Here is a 21,177-nt window from a genome sequence, read left to right on the forward strand (position 1 = left end):
GAACAAATTTGAGGTTGTTTTTGGTTCCAACCTCCGTGTCTTTGTGAGATGCCGAGTAGGTGAACGGATGATCTCGGCATGTGTGGTTCCCACTGTGAAGCATGGAGGTGGGGATGCTTTGCTGGTGATTTATTTAGAATTCAAGGCACACTTTACCAGCATGGCTACCACAGCATTCTGCAGTAATACGCCATCCCATCTGCTTTGGCTTAGTGGTACAGTTTTTCAACAGGACAATGACCCAACACACCTCCAGGCTGTGTAAGGGCTATTTGAACAAGAGCGTGATGGAGTGCTGCATCAGATGACCTGGCCTCCACCATCTTCTGGCCTCAACCCAATTGAGATGAGTTGGACCGCAGAGTGAACGAAAAGCAGCCAACAAGTGCTCAGCCTATGTGGGAACTCTTTCAAGACTGTTGGAAAAGCATTCCAGATGAAGCTGGTTGAGACAATGCCAAGAGTGTGCAAAGCTGTCAAGGGAAAGGGTGGCTACTTTGAAGAATCATCTAAAATGTCAAATTTAGTTAGATTTTTCAACGCTTTTGCTTACTACTTGATTCCATATGTGTTTTTCCATCTTCACTATTCTACAATGTAGATAATAGTGAATGAGTAGGAGTGTCCAAACTTCTTACTGGTACTGTGCATTTGGAAAGTACTCAGACCCCTTGACTTTTTCCACATTTTGTTACGTTACAGCCTTATTCTAAAAGTAATTAAATGTTTTCTTCCTCAATCTACACACAGTACCCCATAATGACAAAGCAAAAACAGGTTTTTAGAATGTTTTGCAATTTTATTACAACTAAAAGGTACCTTTTATGTAAATAAGTATTCAGACCCTTTCCTTAGATTTGAAATTGAGCTCAGGTGCATCCTGTTTTTACAATAATCATCCTTGATGTTTCTACATCTTGATTGGAGTCCAACTTTGGTCAATTCAATTGCTTGGACATGATTTGGAAAGGCACACACACCTGTCTATAAAGGTCCCACAGTTGACAGTGCATTTCAGCGCAAAAACCAAGCCATGAAGTGGAAGGAATTATCTGTCGAGCTCAGACAGGATTGTGTGGTGTCACCGATCTGGGGTCTGCATATTTGTAAACCATTGGTGCACGAAATCTAAGGAAGTCAATAGATTTTGCTCGCCTGAAGTAGAGTATCATATGATAAACTGTAGACCACACTATTTGCCAAGAGTTTTCATCTATACTTTTCGTGGCTGTTTATTTACCACAACAGACGGACGCTGGCACTAAGACTGCACTCAGTCCGCTGTATAAGGAAATAAGCAAACAGGAAACCGCTCACCCAGAGGTGGCGCTCTTAGTGGTCGGGGATTTTAATGCAGGGAAACTTAAATCAGTTTTACCTCATTTCTATCAACATGTTAAATGTGCAACCAAAAATTCTAGATCATCTGTACTCCACATACAAAGCTCTCCCTCGCCCTCTATTTGGTAAATCTGACCACAATTATATCCTCCTGCTTACAAGCAAAATTTTAAAGCAGGAAGCACTAGTGACTCGGCCTATTTAATACAAACATGTTTTTTAAAGTGGTCAGATGAAGCAGATGCTGAACTGCAGGACTGTTTTGCTATCACAGACTGGAACATGTTCCGGGATTCTTCCAATGGCATTGAGGAGTACACCACATCAGTATCTGGCTTTATCAATAAGTGCATCGAGGATGTCGTCCCCCACAGTGACCCCAACCAGAAGCCATAGATTACAGGCAACATTCGCACTGAGCTACAGGGTAGAGGTGCCGCTTTCAAGGAGTGGGACTCTAACCCGGAAGCTTATAAGAAATCCTGCTATGCCCTCCGACGGACAATCAAACAGGCAAAGCGCCAATACAGGGCTAATGCATGAGAGCATCAGGTGTCCCAGACGACTGTGTGATCACGCTCTCCGTAGCCAACGTGAGTAAGACCTTTTCAACAGGTCAACATTCACAAGGCCGCGGGGACAGACTGATTACCAGGACGTGTGCTCTGGGCATGTGCTGACCAACTGGCAGGTGTCTTCACTGACATTTTCAACCTGTCCGAGTCTGTAATACCAACATGTTTCAAACAGACAACCATATTCCCTGTGCCCAAGAACACGAAGGCAACCTGCCTAAATGACTACAGACCCGTAGCACTCACGTCCGTAGCCATGAAGTGCTTTGAAAGGCTAGTAATGGTTCACATCAACACCATTATCTCAGAAACCCTAGACCCACTCCAATTTGCATACCGCCAAAAGAGATCCACAGATGATGCAATCTCAATTGCACTCCACACTGCCCTTTCACACCTGGACAAAAGGAACACCTACGTGAGAATGCTATTCATTGACTAGAGTTCAGCGTTCAACACCATAGTACCCTCAAAGCTTATCACTAAGCTAAGGATCCTGGGACTAAACACCTCCCTCTGCAACTGGATCCTGGACTTCCTGATGTTGTTTCTGGCCATCTTGAGCCTGTAATCAAACCCACAAATGCTGATGCTCCAGATACTCAACTAGTCTAAAGATGGGCAGATTTATGGGTTCTTGATGGTTGCTGATAATGGGCCTCTGTGTGCCTATGTAGATATTCCATAAAACAAATCTGCTGTTTCAACTACAGTAGTCATTTACAAGATTAGCAATGTCTATACTGTATTTCTAAAGAAAAGTTAAGTTATTTTAATGGACAAAAAAAATGTGCTTTTCTTTCTAAAACAAGGACATTTCTAAGTGACCCCAAACTTTTGAATATGTGTGTGCATTAAAAAAATCTCAATCGACCTGTCTTAATCCTTTCAGGTGTATTTTGTGGCTTTTTGTGAACACTTTCTAATGATCTAAAGTTGCGCTGTTGCTACTGCCGTTAGACAAACAGTCCACTTCAAAGTGAATGATGGCAGGCCATGTGGCAAAATACTTATTTGCATATAGGCCTACTGTAGCTCTGATTGGCTCCTGAACAAGACTGACGTTTTATTTACTTAAGTACCTTATGAATTGTGAAATGAACGGTCGCTTTCCCACTCTATCGCTATAGAATTCTTACACATGCCTTACTGTCAATTTCAAACATAGTGAAAAATTACCATATCAGTGCTCACTTCTCAGAATACTACCAAAAAAAAGCTTAACATGAATAGATTTGAATAAGATTTTATGTTGCTAAAATGCTGTCAGTTCCACTTTTAATTGTTATTGTTAGGATTTGGGGAGGGTGAGCTGATCCTAGGGACAACTTTTACACAGCAAGGTTGGTCCATTTGTAGGAATGTTTGTGTGTTTTGAGGGTCACCCTGATATTTTGGAGAAGTTTCTGTTTGAATGCATGATTGCAGCCTGTTGCATCACTCTTACTCGGCATGATCTTCACATTGCTGCTCAAGCTCTCGTCCTGTCACTCGCATTGGAGCCTCTTGCATCATTCACTCTTCAATATTCTTGGTTTGCATTTATGCTCGTGGTCACATATCGCCGAGTCTGAGTGAACCTTATTTATCCAGGTTTTTCTCATTGAGATGACGTCTCTTTTTCAAGAGTCTTGGCTAACTAGCTAGGACTCATTGTAACAAATTCCCAGTAAACCCCATGTTTTCCTGATCTCTTTATAGATCCTATGGGGGCTGACTGGGAAGAGGAAGAAGCGGGCTTCAACTACGCCACAGACTTAGTCAAACACATACGCTGCGAGTTTGATGACTACTTTGACATCTGTGTTGCCGGTACGTTTTGAATCAAAATGTATTTATTTGTATCCCCACTTTTGAGAAACTGGCCCTCCTGAATGTTTTGGTACACATACTGGAGAGCTCTTTGTCTACGCCGATTCAGCATCGTTCACACCCTCCTAACAGTAGGCTTTAACTTGCAATGAGAAATGGCATTCTGACAATGAGTAACTAATATCTGTGCATTCCACTGATTTCAAAAATCTGTCAACTTCTTCTGTGACAATACTGTTAATTGACGTTTCTTCTGATGACAGTGATGGGGGAAGACTTCAATGATTCTCCCCCCCCTAATCAGGGATTTTTTCATAGTCTGATAATTTTTTTGATTAGTCCTAGAGAGACATAATGGCATGTCCATCAAAGTAGTAGCTATTAACTTCAAGGCCGCAATGCAACACTTTCAGTTCTTCATGATATCTTTCAAAAAAAATGCCACGGTAGGAAGGATTATCCACATATACTGAGCAACTCATGTTATAGACCGAAGCATGCTACATGGCAGACAATCCAAACTCCTCTCTCGGGCATGTCCAGCCCATCCATTATCTCAGCCAATCATGGCTAGCGGGTAAGCTCCTGTATCTTTCCGTGGCTAAACCAAATAGGCTCGTAATAAAAATATCTTATTTACAGATGGCATACAAGTTTGTTAATAAGGCACATGAAAGTTCACACGTTCCAGAAGGCAATTCTGCCAAAAAAAACATGTTTTGTAAAATGCATCTCCTGTGAGGTAGTGACGTGTGACATGTGTGCCTAGCTTCTTGAAACTGGTCACAAATGTGACCACACACACACTGAGCATTAAAACCCTTTCATTGTGGCAGGCTACCCCACTGGCCACCCGGAGGCGGAGAGCTACGACGAGGACCTGAGACATCTGAAGGAGAAAGTGGACGCTGGCGCCGACTTCATCATCACCCAGCTCTTTTTCCGGGCTGACACCTTCCTCAAGTTTGTCAGAGACTGCAGGGCCATAGGAATCACCTGCCCCATCCTACCAGGCATCTTCCCTATCCAGGTACTGTTGGATATGGGCCTAAACTGGGGGTCGGGTGGGTGGGGGGATGTAAATAAATGCACTAACTACTGTAAGTCGCTCTGGATAAGAGCGTCTACTAAATGACAAAAACATGTCATGTTTGTGTGTGGAGTGATCAAAGGCTACATTTGTCAAAGGTTTAAAGGGAGGGGTAGTCTTTTTGAACAGAACATTCTTTCTAATGTGATAGCAAAGATGTAACAAATGACCAAGTACGCTCAGTGCTATTCAAAACATTTTTTTTCTCATAATTGGACCATTGTCCCTTGGAATTTTTATCAATTCTACATTGATGCCAGTCAATACAGAAATCTAACACTCCCACCGTGACGTGTGTCATTAGTTATTTTTCGTGTCTGCAATGTGAGAGTACATCAGTTGTATGGAGACATTTGCTCTTTACGTTTTGTTTTTCTGTCAGTACCTGAACCAGTAGGATTTGTTTTCCAGGGCTACCAGTCTCTGAGGCAGCTGGTCAAACTGTCCAAGCTGGAGGTGCCCGAGGAGATCATGCAGGTCATCGAGCCCATCAAGGACAACGATGCGGCCATCCGCAACTACGGCATTGAGCAGGCTGTGGGCATGTGCCGCGTGCTGCTGGAGAGCGGCGAGGTGCCGGGCCTCCACTTCTACACGCTGAACCGCGAGGTAGCCACCATGGAGGTACTGCGGCAGCTGGGCCTGTGGATCGAGGACCCCAGGTCTGTCAATTGCGCTAGATTGGTTATCTTTCAAACACTTTAGGTTGCGCTTGATTTAGCTTACCCAGTATTTAGGGGGAAAACCTAAAACTAATGGCATGTTCGACTTCTGAGCTGTCATGTTTTCACACGTAGTGTGGGTACCATTTTGTAATCATGTGTGTATTACAGCACTTTCATTAGACCTGGAACATTTAACAAAGATTTCACCATGTGAAGTAATTTCTAACTGGCTAGGTGTTAGAATGGAATATGCGCTGTCTTGCCTGTTCCTAGTACTGATGGAGGGTTTGGGGTCTACTTGGATTGCCAGGCGGACACTCCCCTGGGCAGTGAGCGCTCACCCCAAACGCAAAGTGGAGGACGTGCGGCCCATTTTCTGGGCCTCCAGACCCAAGAGCTATATCTACAGAACACAGGACTGGGATGACTTCCCCAATGGACGATGGTGAGCAAAGCTGGAGAAAAACTTCAGAAAGTTTGTGGCCACAATTTATCACCTTGGCTAGTTTGTGGGTGTACATTATGTTGTTGATTCAAGGCCTTTTCACACTATTGGACTGAGCCAAGCTATACTGTGATGTGAATCAGGGATGTATAACGTGAACAAGTACTGTATAATCAGTGAACAGGCAATGTCCCCAGGTCTTGTCAACTTGGCTCTGTGTTATTTCAGGGGAAACTCGTCATCTCCGGCCTTTGGTGAACTCAATGATTACTACCTGTTCTACCTTAAGAGTAAGTCGTCCAAGGACGCCCTGCTGAAGATGTGGGGCGAGGAGCTGACCAGCGAGCAGAGCGTCTACGAGGTCTTCACCAGCTACATCACAGCCCAGCCCAATGTTGCCGGACACAAGGTGACACCTTGACCTCTACACTTTGGCGTGAAAACAGACCGAAACTGAAACCTTAACTTTCTTTCATTAGGCGCTTCATAAATACAACCATGTGCATTATGACAACAACCACTTAAAACAAGAACCTAAACCCTTGACATGCACTTTGCTTGGCTGATGTCTCCTGACCTCTCGTCTTCTAGGTAATGTGTCTGCCGTGGAATGACGACCCGCTGGCCCCGGAGACCAACTTGCTGAAGGACGAGCTGGACAAGGTAAACCGCAGGGGAGTCCTCACCATCAACTCCCAGCCCAGCATCAACGGCAAGCCCTCCTCAGACCCCATCGTGGGCTGGGGCCCCCCTGGTGGCTACGTCTTCCAGAAGGTAAAGTTCGGCGTCTGTGGTTTGGTTGTGGGGATGACCAATTATGTCTTATTATATAAAGGCTCATACATGCTTATATTACTGTACCTGCATGCTTAAAGTAACGTTTTCCCAAAAAGAACAAGGTAGGCCTAGTAAAAGGAGTGGGCAGGTAGATGTACACTTGGAACACTATTTAGAAATACCCATAAATCCTTTAGAATTATCAAGGATTACTACTGGTTTAGCAAAATTAAGGCGGTCACAGTTTTTCTTATGTTATTGAGAGTAGGTTGTGAATCAATCTTTCCTAGAAATGAAAGTGCATGAATAAATCAGTCTGTTGTGGTATTGTTGATCGGCAGTGAAGGTTTTTCAAACTTATCAGTTCTTGTATCACATGCATACCAATCATGAGAGGACATGAACCTTCTACTGTGCCACATTTACAAATCCAACAGGCTTATCTGGAATTTTTCACCTCAAGCGAAAATGTCACCGCTCTCCTCAAAGTGCTAAAGAAGTACGAGCCTCGCGTCAACTACCACATCGTCAACGTTCACGTAAGTTCTCAACTACAGGCATTACATCTACACATATTTTGTGAATTGGAACAGTTTGCTAGAATGATCTACTGGCTGATTTTTGTATCCATCTACAGGGTCAGAATACTACAAACGCCCATGACATGCAACCCAACGCTGTGACATGGGGCATCTTCCCCGGCAGGGAGATTGTCCAGCCCACCGTGGTGGATCCAGTCAGCTTCTTGTACTGGAAGGTAAGGTCAAAGGTCATCTCATTAACCTACTGGGCCCCTTCCAGGAACATTACCCTCTATGCACTTGTGTAGATATACAGCAACTGGATAGGTGTAAGCAGTTCAGTGAAAACGCAGATCAGCAAGATGAAGTGTGCTCGGAGTTGTTTCTGGTTGTGGACTGTGCCCATGACTCAGATGAGTTCGTGGAATGGTTTTCTAACATTTTAAAGAGATTTTAGTGGAGTATGGTATTTGAAGTACAGTTTGAACCCTCCACATCTTTTTGAGCTTGAGCGTTTGACACAACCTCCCGTGAAGCCTTTTCAAAACCAGAATTTTGTGTGTAACTTCATCAGCAAGCTGTATCAGTTACCAGAGCTGTAAAGATGAATCTTTAGCACCACGCCTGAACACCCCCCCCCCCCCCTCCCCCTTCTGGAATGTGTTGAGTTAATTGTTCTCGCCTTCTTTTAATAGGACGAGGCCTTTGCCCTGTGGATCGAGCAGTGGGCCAAGCTGTACGAAGACGAGTCCCCATCACGTATGATCATCAAGTATATCCATGACAACTACTTCCTTGTCAACCTGGTGGACAACGACTTCCCTTTGGACAACTGCTTGTGGCAGGTCATCGATGATATGTTTGAGCTGCTTGACAACCCCCCGGAGGAGCAACCCGCGGAGCAACCTGCAGAGCAACCCAACGATGAGCAATCCGACAAGGAACAACCTGGAAAGTAACCATGGCGATAGCCACCAACTGAGCAACTTTTTTTTCTTTGGTCCTGCTTTCGATAACTTTTCACTCAAACACCACAAAGTACTTAACTACAGTATTATACCATACAGTATATACTTTTAAAAAATATACTTAAAAAAAAAAATATATATATTATCTGGAGGATGGATCTTCAGTGAATGAATACTGTGCATTTGGAAAGCAATTCAGACCCTTTCACTTTTTCAACATTTTGTTACGTTACTGGATTATTCTAAAATGGATTATCCTTTTTTGTATTTAATCAATCTACACACAATACCCCATAATGACAAAGCAAAAACATGATTTAAAAAATATTTGCAAATTTATAAACAAAATAACTGAAATACCTTATTTACATAAGACCCTTTGTGATGAGACTTGAAATTGACCTCTGGTGCATCCTGTTTCCATTTATCATCCCTGAGATGTTTCTACAACTTGATTTGGAAAGGCACACCCATCTAAATAAGGTCCAACAGTTGACTGCATGTCAGAGCAAAAACCAGGCCATGAGGTCGAAGGAATTGTCCGTAGAGCTCTGAGACAGGATTGTGTCGATGCACAGATCTGGTGAATGGTACCAAAAAAATGTCTGCAGTATTGAAGGTTCCCAAGTGGCCTCCATCATTCTTAAATGGAAGAAGTTTGGAACCACCAAGACTCTTCCTAGGGCTGGGCGTCTGGCCAAACTGAGCAATTGGGGAAGAAGGCTTTGGTCAGGGAGGTGACCAAGAACCCGACGGTCACTCTGTCAGAGTTCCTCTGGAAATTGGAGAACCTTCCAGGAGGACAAACATCTCTGCAGCACTCCACCAATCAGACCTTTATGGTAGAGTGGGCAAACAGAAGACACTCCTCAGTAAAAGGCACATGACAGCCCAATTGGAGTTTGCCAGAAGGCACCTAAAGGACTCTCAGACCATGAGAAACAAGATTATATTGTCTGATAAAACCAAGATTGAACTGTTAGGCCTGAATGCCAAGCGTCACGTCTGGAGGGAACCTGGCACCATCCCTACGGTGAAGCATGGTGACAGCCTAATGCCGTGGGGATGTTTAGCAGTGGCAGGGACTGGTAGACTAGTCAGGGTCGTGGGAAAGATGAACGGAGCGAAGTACAGCGAGATCCTTGATGAAAACCTGGTCCAGAGCGCTCAGGACCTCAGACTGGGATGAAGGTGAACCTTCACAACAGGACAATGACCTTAAGCACACAGCCAAGACAATGCAGAAGTGGCTTCAGGACAAGTCTTTGAATGTCCTTGAGTGGCCCATCCGGAGCCCGGACTTGAACCCGATCGAACATCTCTGGCGAGACCTGAAAATGATTGTGCAGCGGCGCACCCCATCCAACCTGACAGCTTGAGAGGATCTGCAGAGAAGAATGGGAGAAACTCCCAAAATACAGGTGTGTCACGCTTGTAGCGTCATCCCCAAGAAGACTCGAGGCTGTAATCGCTGCCGAAGGTACTTCAACAATATACTGAATTAAGGGTCTGAACTTACATACATTTTTAATTTTGAGAAAAATCAAATGTTTTGTCATTATGGGGTATTGTGTGTAGATTGATGGAAAAAAACAACAATTTAATCAATTAGAATGAGGCTGTAACAATGTGGGAAAATCAAGGGGTCTGAATACTTTCTGACTGCATTGTAACACAGGGAAACGTTTTAATTTTTAAACCATTTTAATTGTGTGTTTGGTGTATCTATCTAAACGTATGTGGACACCTTCAAAGTAGTTGATTCGGCTAGTTCAGCCACACCCCTTGCTGACATGTGTATAAAATGGAGCAAACAGCCGAGCATTCTCCTTAGACAAACATTGGCAGTACAATGGCCTTACCGATGAGCTCCGTGACTTTCAAAGTGGCATCGTGATAGGATGCCACCTTTCCAACAAGTCATTTTGTCAAATTTCTACCCTGCTAGAGCAGCCCCGGTCAACTGTAAGTGCTGTTGTTGTGAAATGGAAACGTCTCGGAGCAACAATGTCTCAGTCGCGAAGTGGTAGGCCACATAAGCTCACACAACGCGACTGCCGAGGGCTGAAGCACATAGCGTGTAGAAATCATCTATCCTCGGTTGCAACACTCACTACCATTTTCCAAACTACTTCTAGCTTCATGAAACGGGTTTCCATTGCCGAGCAGTTGCACACATGCCTAAGATCACCCTGTGCAATGTGAAGTGTTGGCTGGAGTTGTGTAAAGCTCGCCGCCATTGGACTGGGGCAGTGGAAACACGTTCTCTGGAGTGATAAATCACACTTCACCATCTGGCAGTCCAACGGGCGAATCTGGGTTTGGCGGATACCAGGAGAACGCTATGTGCCCCAATCTATAGTGCCAACTGTAACGTTTGGTGGAGGAATAATTGTCTGGGGCTGTTTTTCATGGTTTGGTTAGGCCCCTTAGTTCCAGTGAAGGGGAAATCTTAACGCTACAGTATACAATGACATTCTAGACAATTCTTTGCATCCAACTTTGTTTCAACGTGACAATGCCCCCATGCACAAAGCGAGGTCCGTACAGAAATGGTTTCTCGATCTGTATGGAAGAACTTGCTTGCACAGAGCCTTGACCTCAACCCCATCGAACACCTTTGGGATGAATTGGAACGCAGTGCCCAATCTCACTAATGCTCTTGTGGCTGAATGTTCCAACATCTAGTGGAAAGCCTTCCCAGAAGAGGAGGCTGTTATAGCAGCAAAGAGGGGACCAACACCATATTAATGCCCATGATTTTGGAATGATGTTCGATGAGCAGGTGTCCACATGCTTTTGGTCATGTATGTACTTGAGGGTGAGAGGAGGGTGAGAACGGTGGTATATTGGAAACTGTTATTCATTATGTGAATTTAAGTGCTGTAGACTAGAGCATTTCGTAAGACTACACACTCTTTTAAACCAAAGTTTAAATTGAGAAATACAAGGATATTTCTCCTGACGAGTCAGGGTTACCAGAACACACAAGCATCGACAGACTTGATTTGTGATTACCATTGTAATCTGCCATAGACAATAATTGAAAATAATACACACTATGAGCTGCTGCTAAGATGTCACCTGAGGCCTTAACTAACAAGCATTTAAGCAGTGACCTCACTGCTTTTATATTTTGTCTTTCTCTGTTTTATATTTATTACCGTTGTGCAACGTCAATTAAAAAACAAGCATACTTTACATGTTGCAATGCTCAATTGCCACCAGCACAATATGTGATTCATTTAATTGTTTTCTCCCTGATGTGTACATGGTGGTTTACACCAGGGGTTCCCAAGCCTTTTCACTCCTTCCAGTATTGGGAACATCCTGTGCCCCCTTTGTGCGCACACCCCATTTTTATTTCTATGGGCACAAACACTGTTCTGGAGACAAACTGTTCATACCACTCTTGTTGGTGGAGAACATTTAGCACATTTGAAGCTTATTTACTGCAATTCTACACATTTTGTCTTGGGTGCAAATAATATTTTGTGTTTTTAAAGCACGTTTTCTTGCATTTCTATACATTTTGCCATGTCTAATGTGTATTCATGTGATATTTGAGTTCACATTTTTATCACTATCGGCAAAACAAACAAAAAAATCTTCTAAAACCGTCAACTGACCTGGGCTAGTTATAAATGGCTCTCAATTTTGTAATTGCACCTCGTGCATTCTATTATAACTTTCAAGAGTAAGTTTTTAAAGCTAGACTGACCAACTTTTTTTGGTGTGGGGTTGCGGAGCGGGAGCCACTGGTTTACTCAGCTATACCTTTTTGCATGATAACGGTTAGTACAAAGTCCATGGGATCTCACCACCTGATGGCACACATTAGGGATTTCCCCTTGGAACATAAGCCTGTGACTTGTCAGAAAGGGATTGGATGATCCTTCTAGACAGATGTATCACTGCCCCTGTGGCCGATGTGAAGTCAAACCATATCCCACTGCATACATTGGAACAACTTATCTCTTGAGCCTGCTGGCCTATAACCTACATAAAATGTACTGCACTTGCCTGGAGTCTAAGCATTAAGTTACCAAAGGATTAAATGTACATTAAATCCTATAAAAATTCCCTGTCTCAGAATAACAGTGGATTATTCCTTGCTGTGTGCCTTGCTCGCACATGCTTTTTCAGTTCTGCCCACAAATTTTCTATAGGATTGAGGTCAGGGCTTTGTGATGGCCACTTCAATACCTTGACTTTGTTGTCCTCCATTTTGCCACAACTTTGGAAGTCTGCTTGGCGTCATTGTCCATTTGGAAGACCCATTTGCGACCAAGCTTTAACTTCCTCACTGATGTCTTGATGTTGCTTCAATATATCCACATAATTTTCCGGTCTCATGATGCCATTTATTTTGTGAAGTGCACCAGTCCCTCCTACAGAAAAACACCCCCACAACATGATGCTGCCATCCCCGTGCTTCACGGTTGGGATGGTTTTCTTTGGCTTGCAAGCCTCCCCCTTTTTCCGCCAAACATAACGATGGTCATTATGGCCAAACCAGCTTTATTTTTGTTTCATCAGACCAGAGGACATTTCTCCAAAAAGTATGATATTTGTCCCCATGTGCAGTTGCAAACCGTAGTCTGGCTTTTTTATGGTGGTTTTGGAGCAGTGGCTTCTTCCTTGCTGAGCAGCCTTTCAGGTTATGTCGATTTTTAGGACTTATTTTACTGTGGATATAGATACTTTTGTACCTATTTCCTCCAGCATCTTCACAAGGTCCTTTGCTGTTGTTCTGGGATAGATTTTCACTTTTTGCACCAAAGTTCGTTCATCTCTAGGGGACAGAACTCGTCTCCTTCCTGAGCGGTATGAAGGCTGCGTGGTCCCATGGTGTTATACTTGCGTACTATTGTTTGTACAGATGAATGGTACCTTCAGGCTTTTTGGAAATTTCTCCCAAGGATGAACCAGACTTGTGGAGGTCTACAATTGTTTTTCTGAGGTCTTGACTGATTAATTTTTATTTTTCCCATGATGTCAAGCATAGAGGCACTGAGTTTGAAGGTAGGCCTTGAACTACATCCACAGGTACACCTCCAATAGGCTAATTGACATCATTTGAGTCAATCAGAAGCTTCTAAAGCCATGACATCATTTTCTGGAATTTTCCAAGCTCATTAAAGGCAGTCATCTTAGTGTATGTAAACTTCTGACCCACTGGAATTGTGATAGTGAGTTATAAGTGAAATAATCTGTCTGTAAACAATTGTTGGAAAAATTACTTGTGTTATGCACAAAGTAGATGTCCTAACTGACTTGCCAAAAACCTATAGTTTTTCAACAAGAAATTTGTGGAGTGGTTGAAAAACAAGTTTTAATGACTCCAACCTAAGTGTATGTAAACTTCAACTGTATTCCTCACCTGAGGGGCGGAAGGTAGCTTAATGGTTAAGAGTGTTGGACCAGTAACCGAGAAGTTGGAAAATCTGCCGATATGCCCTTATTTCTCCCAAAAGTCACTTTGGAAAAGAGTGTCTGCTAAATGACTAAAATATAAGCCATATTGCTGCCATTGGTAGATGCCAACATGATTTCAATAGAACCCTGTTAGGCATGGTGGCACAGAATCCAAATATTCAACCCCCTCCTGTCAAAAACAAGAGTCCACACCAGAGTCAACAAACTAAAAATAACAGAATTGAAACCTACTTGGCTGAACTCTTATCAAAAAGAGACCGACATGACCAACTGTTCTGGGGTAGTAGGAGTCTTCCCCTGGGTTTTAGATAGTGAAAGCCTGTCTCAGGTCAGTTATGTCTGGCAATGGATATCTCCTTACTCTGAAGCTCAGTCATTCGGTCTAATCTTAAGATTCCTTCATGCAAGGAAAAGGGTCTGTCTTAATGTGATTTATGGAGGGCCCAGGGGGGTCTCAGACCGCCTGAATGAGACAAGAGTCCCCCTAAATGCAACATCTAACTTTGGGGGGAGTCTCCAAATAATTCTAACTTAACCAGTCTGCAATTAAGATAGATATCTATCTATCTATGCTATTTGTACTGCTAGTGAGAATTCTTTAAAATAAAAGCTTATTACAAATGAAACACCCCTACCTATGTGCACTGTTTAAAAACATTTTCTCCATGGCTGCATTTGTCATGCCTGGATAATCTCAAAGATGGTTCACTCAGGCCTTTTACCATTGAAAAAAATATATATTGTTCTGGTCTGTTTTACTGGGTGTATCTTCCATAGACACCAATGCATTACGGGCTGGGTCTGGTCTACTTAGTTCATTGACTTTCATTGAACTAGAAATAAACTGAGTGGGATATCTCACTTCCTCTTCTGTCTCTGGTCCCGTATTACAAACCCTTTTCAGGTGTCCAAATGTTTCTTTCTACAGAAAAGGTCCTTTTGTCGGCAAGATGTATCATTTAATTCAGGCTGCAAGAGTGTAGACCCAATGACAATTGCCGAATGTCATTAAACTTTTTGGTGGTTTGTAACAGATGTCTCTTTACATTAAATGGTGCTACTGCACAGTACACTTTCTGGATGCTGGAATTATTTTGGAGTGGAAGAACAGGTGTAGGTAGCCTTCTTTTCGAAGTGATTTGATTGACAATAAGAACATCATGACTGGTTGTGTTCATGACAAATTAAAAGGTAATAAAACATTTGACTGTTAAACGACATCTACTATTAGGCCCATACATTCTTTTCACATGCACACAGAGGAGGTCCAATGGAAGAAATGGAGGCCCCTGAATGTCACGGTATAATTTGCACTCTGTGTAAAAGCATGGGGCAGGCCACATGCTTGAAATATGTTGAAACCTGCACCAAGTCCTATATGGTAACCACCACCCCACCCCCCACCCCCACCCCCCAGGGTACTAGGAAACCAGATGAACATGATAGTGGAGAGGGGAACCCGGGAACCATGTTACATAAGCATGAACTCACTGTGAACCCACTGACAGATGTCTCCTGGAAAGATTACACAAGAAATGTCTGTTCCACCAGTTTCCATTACTCAGTGAAACCCATTAAACATGCCAATACTAGCCTGGAGTTGTCAGTTGGTAAAGGATGAATTATGAGTGTCAGTTGTTCAATGCTGAGTTTGCAAAATGTGATCTATACTAGCCTATAGGTACTAACCCTAAAACTGTCAGCGTGGCTCTTCTTTCACACTGTGTAGAAAACTCCCCTCTTGCGATGAAGCACCCTCTGCTGCAATTGGGCTACCTCATACTTATGTCATACTTCCCGGTCCCATACCTCAGCTAAACCTTTGGGGACTTGAACTTTAGACAGACGGGACTGCAGAGTTCATTATTCTAAATGTAGATGTAGTACTGGGGTGTATTCATTAGTGCACACCATCGTAAAACATTTTGCCACAAAAAACCAGTTGCAACAAAATGTGCATGTCTTATTGGAGAAGTTCAGGTTTGTCCCTCCTCATTTTGGCCTGTTTGCTTCTATTTGGTTTCCAGTGAATAGACCCCTGTACTGTACAAGATCACCTAGAGACTAAGGCTGGAAGAAAGGATGTCCCAGATAAAATGCAAAAAGGTTTATTTAAACACGGAAACCTTAAACTGGTCACTTACTCCATTTAACTCGAGTTATTATGCATCTGAACTGGCTGCAGTGACGGTGCATCTGACTTTAAACTGCTGCAGTTGTAGTGGCTAAACTGTCCAATATAATTGTCCCAATACAATTTCCATCCTAATCCTTTAGCCATAATGATGAAATGATCGTCTTGACATATGTCCAGAGTTGAATTTAAGTTGAAAAATCATACATTTACAAAAATGTCAATAAATAAAGAGACGTTCTGATTTAAGGTGTAACTAAAATTAAAAAAAACAAAGGTCAGCATTTCATGGTATGGTCAAACTAGTGTGTGCTTCCATTCTGCCACTCCCAGTAGGCCATGGTGCCTATAGGCCTTCTAACTGTATTCCCTGTAGAGGGGGAGCACACATACTGTACAACATGAATTCATTATGAATTTGAAACACCAAAAAATTACATTTTAAATTATTTGGCTCATACAAAATGTTTAGTAAATTTCCTTATACATGTCCATCATACATTTTTTAAAAGTAAATGTGCGCCTACTTGTAATGTACTCATTCATGACCTCTTATTTTTGATAGATTTTGCAAATGTTCTGCATATTGATCTGGTGGAGATCTTTGAGGTTAAGTGAGTATAGGCTATACGTAAAGTAGATGTATCCTTGCATTCCTAGACAGAAACTCTGCATGCTGGATGTCATTAGTCTATTTTGGTCCAGTGGTATAAGTTATACCATTTAAATGTGGAGGCTGCCAGGTCAAATTAAGTTTCGCTGTAGACCTCTGGGGCTATTTTGGGTCACGATAAAACTGGAGTGAACAACACATACTCTAAAGTTTTTTTGTTATGCCTGTTGGTCTATGAAAACCAGAATCGGATGGATAAACACAAAGATCTTCATAATGTTGATTAAATAGAAAATACAGCCACAGGGGAGTCACAATGGGTAATGCTTTCTCATTGGGCACACCACGTCACATCAACATGGATCATTGGGAAATATCTTATTTGGTAGATGCTGTATGTTGATCAATGCACTACTCGAGAGCCCCAAAAAATCATGCTATTTTTCATCTATATTTTTCGTAGCTGTCTATGTACCACCACAAACTGATGCTGGCACTAAGACAACGCTCAATAAGCTGTAAAGGGTCATAAGCAAACGAGAAAATACACATCCAGAGGCAGTGCTCCTATTGGCCGGTGATTTTAGTGCAGAGAAACTGAAATTTGTCTTCACCTCATTTTTACCAGCATGTCACCTGCGCAACTAGATGCGAACAAAAACCTCTAGATCAGCTTTACTCCACACACAGAAATGCATATAAAGCTCACCCTCCATTTGGCAAGTATGACAAGAACTCTATTCCTGATTCCTGCTTACAAGCAAAAACTCAAACACTAAGGACATTTTAAGTGCAGCTGGAAAAACGCCTGTGAACAGGGAATAATTGACAACAGTGTGTACTTCCTCAACTCTACTTGTATCATATGCAATCACAGTTCAACAGGGGAACACAAAAACAGAAGTTGTAACAGAATGTATTTATTGTGAAATCATTCGAAGCATTTTAAATAGGCCATTTGGAGTTGAAAGAGTTATATGATTAGCATGCTGCTTTCCAGGCTCAATAGTGTGAAATATGAACAGTGCATCTACTACTGTATGTCTCAAAGCTGTACACACTAGTTTCTTCTCATAAGGTATGTAAGAGCAGCTGGTAGGGACAAACTTCAGAGAACATTCAAACATTCAAGAACATTCGAAGGAGCTCCCCAATGTCAAAGCTGGAGGTGGAAGACAATATCTATGAGAATGGTTATCACGTTTTCAAAACAATACATTACCAAAACAGACTATATCCCACTGCATACATCGGAATGACTTCTTATCTCTCGCACTTCATATTGCTCTACTGCACTTGGCTGTAGTCCAAACATAACCTCATTCACCTAATGTTAAACGGCTGTAGTGCTGCCATTGGTTGATGCAAACATATCAACAAAACCATTAGGCATGGTGGGAGTGGGACAGTATAAAAAATATTGACCAGTGTGGTCACGTTGACCCCCTCCAACCAACAACACAAACATGAGTTGAACTCCAGAGCAAACAAACAAAATTTAACATAATTGAAACCCACTTGGCAGAACTCTTATCAAAAGAGACTGACATGACCAACTGTTCTGGGAGCAACAAAAATCTAGGGCCCTGGTCAAAAGTAGTGCACTAAATGTGGAATAGGGTGTCAGTTAGGACACAAACCTTGATTTAAGGCCCGCACAGACAATATGATTTAAGCCGTCTTATGCCACAATTTTGCCGTCCCAAGCAAAATGTCCCGTTGTCTGCAAATATTTATATACAGTATATATATATATATATATATATACATTATACACTACTGTTCAAAAGTTTGGGGTCACTAAGAAATGTCCTTGTTTTTGAAAGAAAAGCAATTTTTTTGTCCATTTAAAATAACAGAATTGATCAGAAATACACTGTAGACATTGCTAATGTTATAAATGACTGTTGTTGCTGGAATAGACAGATTTGTAAAAAGCTTAAATAAATAATTCTCTCAACTATTATTCTGACATTTCACATTCTTAAAATAAAGTAGTGATCCTAACTGACCTAAGACAGGGAATTTTTACTAGGATTAAATGTCAGGAATTGTGAAAAATTGAGTTTAAATGTATTTGGCTAAGGTATATGTAAACTTCTGACTTCAACTGTATATGAATATATATTTCAAATGTACTTTTACACCTTTTCGTAATATCCAATTGGTACAGTTTTGTCCCATCGCTGCAACTCCCGTACGGACTCAGGAGAGGCGAAGGTCGAGAGCAATGTATCCTCCGAAAAGCAACCCTGCCAAGCTGCACTGCCTCTTGACACACTGCCCACTTAACTCGGAAGCCAGCCGCACCAATGTGCCGGAAGAAACACTGTACTGCCTACCGTAGTCAGCTTGCAGGTGCCCGGCCCACCACAAGGAGTCGCTAGAGCGCAATGAAACAAGGAAATCCCAGCTGGACCAGTTGTGCGCTGCCTCATGGGTCTCCCGGTCACGCCCGCCTGTGACACAGCCTGGGATCGAACCCGGGGCTGTAGTGACGCCTCAAGCACTGTGATCCAGTGCCTTTTTTTAAATATTTTTTTTTAGACCGCTGCACCACTCGGGAGGTCCTTGTCAGCTAATTCTTAGGTTCTAAACAATTGTCGGACATCTTGGCTTGTTCAATGTGACAGGGTCTAGGTCTGCCGATTTAAGTAACAAGCTCCGACAAAGTTCTGACAGTGTCAGAAATATTTAGCCTTTATCGTGTAGTGAGCCAATCCCAGTGACTGACCAATAGAAACATGGCCGGCAATAACACCATGCTTGTTTCTCGAGACAAAACATTGCCAACATAAAAGCAACTGCTTGTTGTGGTTCTTTCGAGGCTATGCCCAGGTGACATAGCCTACGTTGCAGTTAATGTAGCCTACGTCAAGGCAAAGGGTGGCTACTTTGAAGAATCTAAAATCGACCTACTTCATGAGAAAATGTAGTAAGTTAGGTAGGGTTATTCAGTAGGGTTATTCAGTAGGGTTATTCAGTAGGGTTATTCAAGTGCAGGAAATGTATCTTCACTGCATGCCCAGGGCCTACTTTTGGTCATTATGGTCTGGAGGATGTAAAAATATTTGTCACCACAGCAGTAAAGTGGAATGGATATGAGTGGAATTCAACCAAAACAATGGCCATACACATGTTCCCCCCATAGGCGATAGATCCAGATTCAGATTCTGGCCTTTTTACAATATTTCATAAATACAATCACGGGAGAAAGCAAACGATGACTAACCTACTTCTGAAAAGAGAAGATCTAAACTGTCTGTAGTTAAGCTACCAAAATATTTGATCAACTCCTCCCCAGTACCCCCAACTTTGCCTATCTCCCTCAGGCCTTCCCTCGGCTATATCTATACTGTTTTTTAATAGGCCTATATATGGATAAAATTGGTTCAGGGTAGACCTATCACAACATCGAATTTTAAGGAGAAAGCAAGTGCCATGATCCCACTGATTTTTTGCTCCAGAGTACAGAATATTGGTATATGCAGAGATCAAAAAGCTGATTTCTAAAAACATGTTTGATTTGCAGGAGGCAGGGAATTGCATTGAATCAAATGATCCATTTTCAATGATGAACTGCCTGTAAAGGCAGGGTTACTATTGTTTAAAAAATAGCAACAGTGAATAGTGAAATGGAGATGCCTATACAATCACATCAGAATATTAGTAATAGTCAGCAACAAACATTAAAGCTAAGCAGGGCTTAGTTAAAACCCTGGATGGGAGATGAAAGTGGTGGTTGTAGATAGATCCACTCTCCAGTAGGAGGTGCTGTCTAGCCTATTGTTTATTCTGATAATGGATATAGCGTTGAAGATCTGAAGCTGTTTCAAAGGTACAAATTCAACATATCTTATACAAGGTTTGTGTACATTGAAAATTGGTTAACATGATAATCCTGAGGTTGACATTTCGCCATCAGAACAACAGGTTACGTTGGGGACTTCCATTGGCACTGTCCACAGCAGCATGCTGGCATTAGTCGTGAGTCTAAAACATGGTCCAGCTATAGCAAGTAGAAAATGTTCCCAATTCCCACTTCATTCAGGAACTCCAGATAGCGCCATCAAAACAACTCAGTATCAGACCGGCCGGTGTTTTCAAATCTGTACTGCCGCGCATCATCAGCGGTCGCAAAGACGGACAGACGGACAGAAGGACTGACATCCAGGAGCCAATATTACAGTATATGAACCGTTACCACACGCATTCTGTATCACTTAACTCTCATGTATAATGAGTCTAATTCATAATGACAGCGAAATAAAGGTAACGGCCAAAGTAAAGGAAACAGTTGAGTAAATAAGTGATACAAAGTGTATTGAAAACAGGTGCTTCCACACAGGCGTGGTTCCTGAGTTAACTAAGTAACATTAACATCCCATCATGCTTTGGGTCATGTATAAAATTGCTGGGCAGGCCCTTATTTTGGATACCATGGCTATGCCCCCATAGGATGAAAATGCTCCCATCCACAGGGCACAAGAGGTCGTTGAATGGTTTGATGAGCATGAAAACGACGTAATCCATATGCCATGGCTGTCTCCGTCACCAGATCTCTGCCCAATTGAGCACTTATGGGAGATTCAGGAGAGGCGCCTGAGACAGCGTTATCCACCACCATCAAATGCTGGAATATCTTGTGGAGGACTGGTCGCATCCCTCCAATAGAGTTCCAGAGACTTGTAGAATCTATGCCAAGGTGCATTGAAGCTGTTCTGGCTCTTGGTGGCCCAATGCCCTTTTAAGACACTTGATGTTGGTGTTTCCTTTATTTTGGCCTGTAGATAGGCC

General features: G+C 42.5%; 1 protein-coding gene and 1 long non-coding RNA gene across 3 annotated transcripts in view; both read left to right on the top strand.

Annotated features, from left to right (window-relative positions):
• LOC110532243 (methylenetetrahydrofolate reductase (NADPH)) overlaps positions 1-11,418 on the top strand; it is a 17,719-nt gene extending 6,301 nt beyond the window's left edge. For both annotated transcript variants that reach the window (XM_036988182.2, XM_036988183.2), the window contains exons 5-13: positions 3,618-3,728; positions 4,565-4,758; positions 5,230-5,480; positions 5,794-5,928; positions 6,157-6,337; positions 6,520-6,702; positions 7,143-7,244; positions 7,343-7,462; positions 7,922-11,418. In XM_036988182.2, coding sequence (XP_036844077.2) covers positions 3,618-3,728; positions 4,565-4,758; positions 5,230-5,480; positions 5,794-5,928; positions 6,157-6,337; positions 6,520-6,702; positions 7,143-7,244; positions 7,343-7,462; positions 7,922-8,185 — 1,541 coding nt within the window. In that variant the 3' untranslated portion in view covers positions 8,186-11,418. The remainder of the gene's footprint in view (positions 1-3,617; positions 3,729-4,564; positions 4,759-5,229; positions 5,481-5,793; positions 5,929-6,156; positions 6,338-6,519; positions 6,703-7,142; positions 7,245-7,342; positions 7,463-7,921) is intronic.
• LOC149981256 (uncharacterized) overlaps positions 1-21,177 on the top strand; it is a 376,586-nt gene that overhangs the window by 320,984 nt on the left and 34,425 nt on the right. The gene's annotated exons all lie outside the window — the stretch shown is intronic.

This window comes from Oncorhynchus mykiss, chromosome 9 (assembly GCF_057628025.1).
Source record: "Oncorhynchus mykiss isolate SJ-2025 chromosome 9, ASM5762802v1, whole genome shotgun sequence".
Taxonomy (NCBI): Eukaryota; Metazoa; Chordata; class Actinopteri; order Salmoniformes; family Salmonidae; genus Oncorhynchus; species Oncorhynchus mykiss.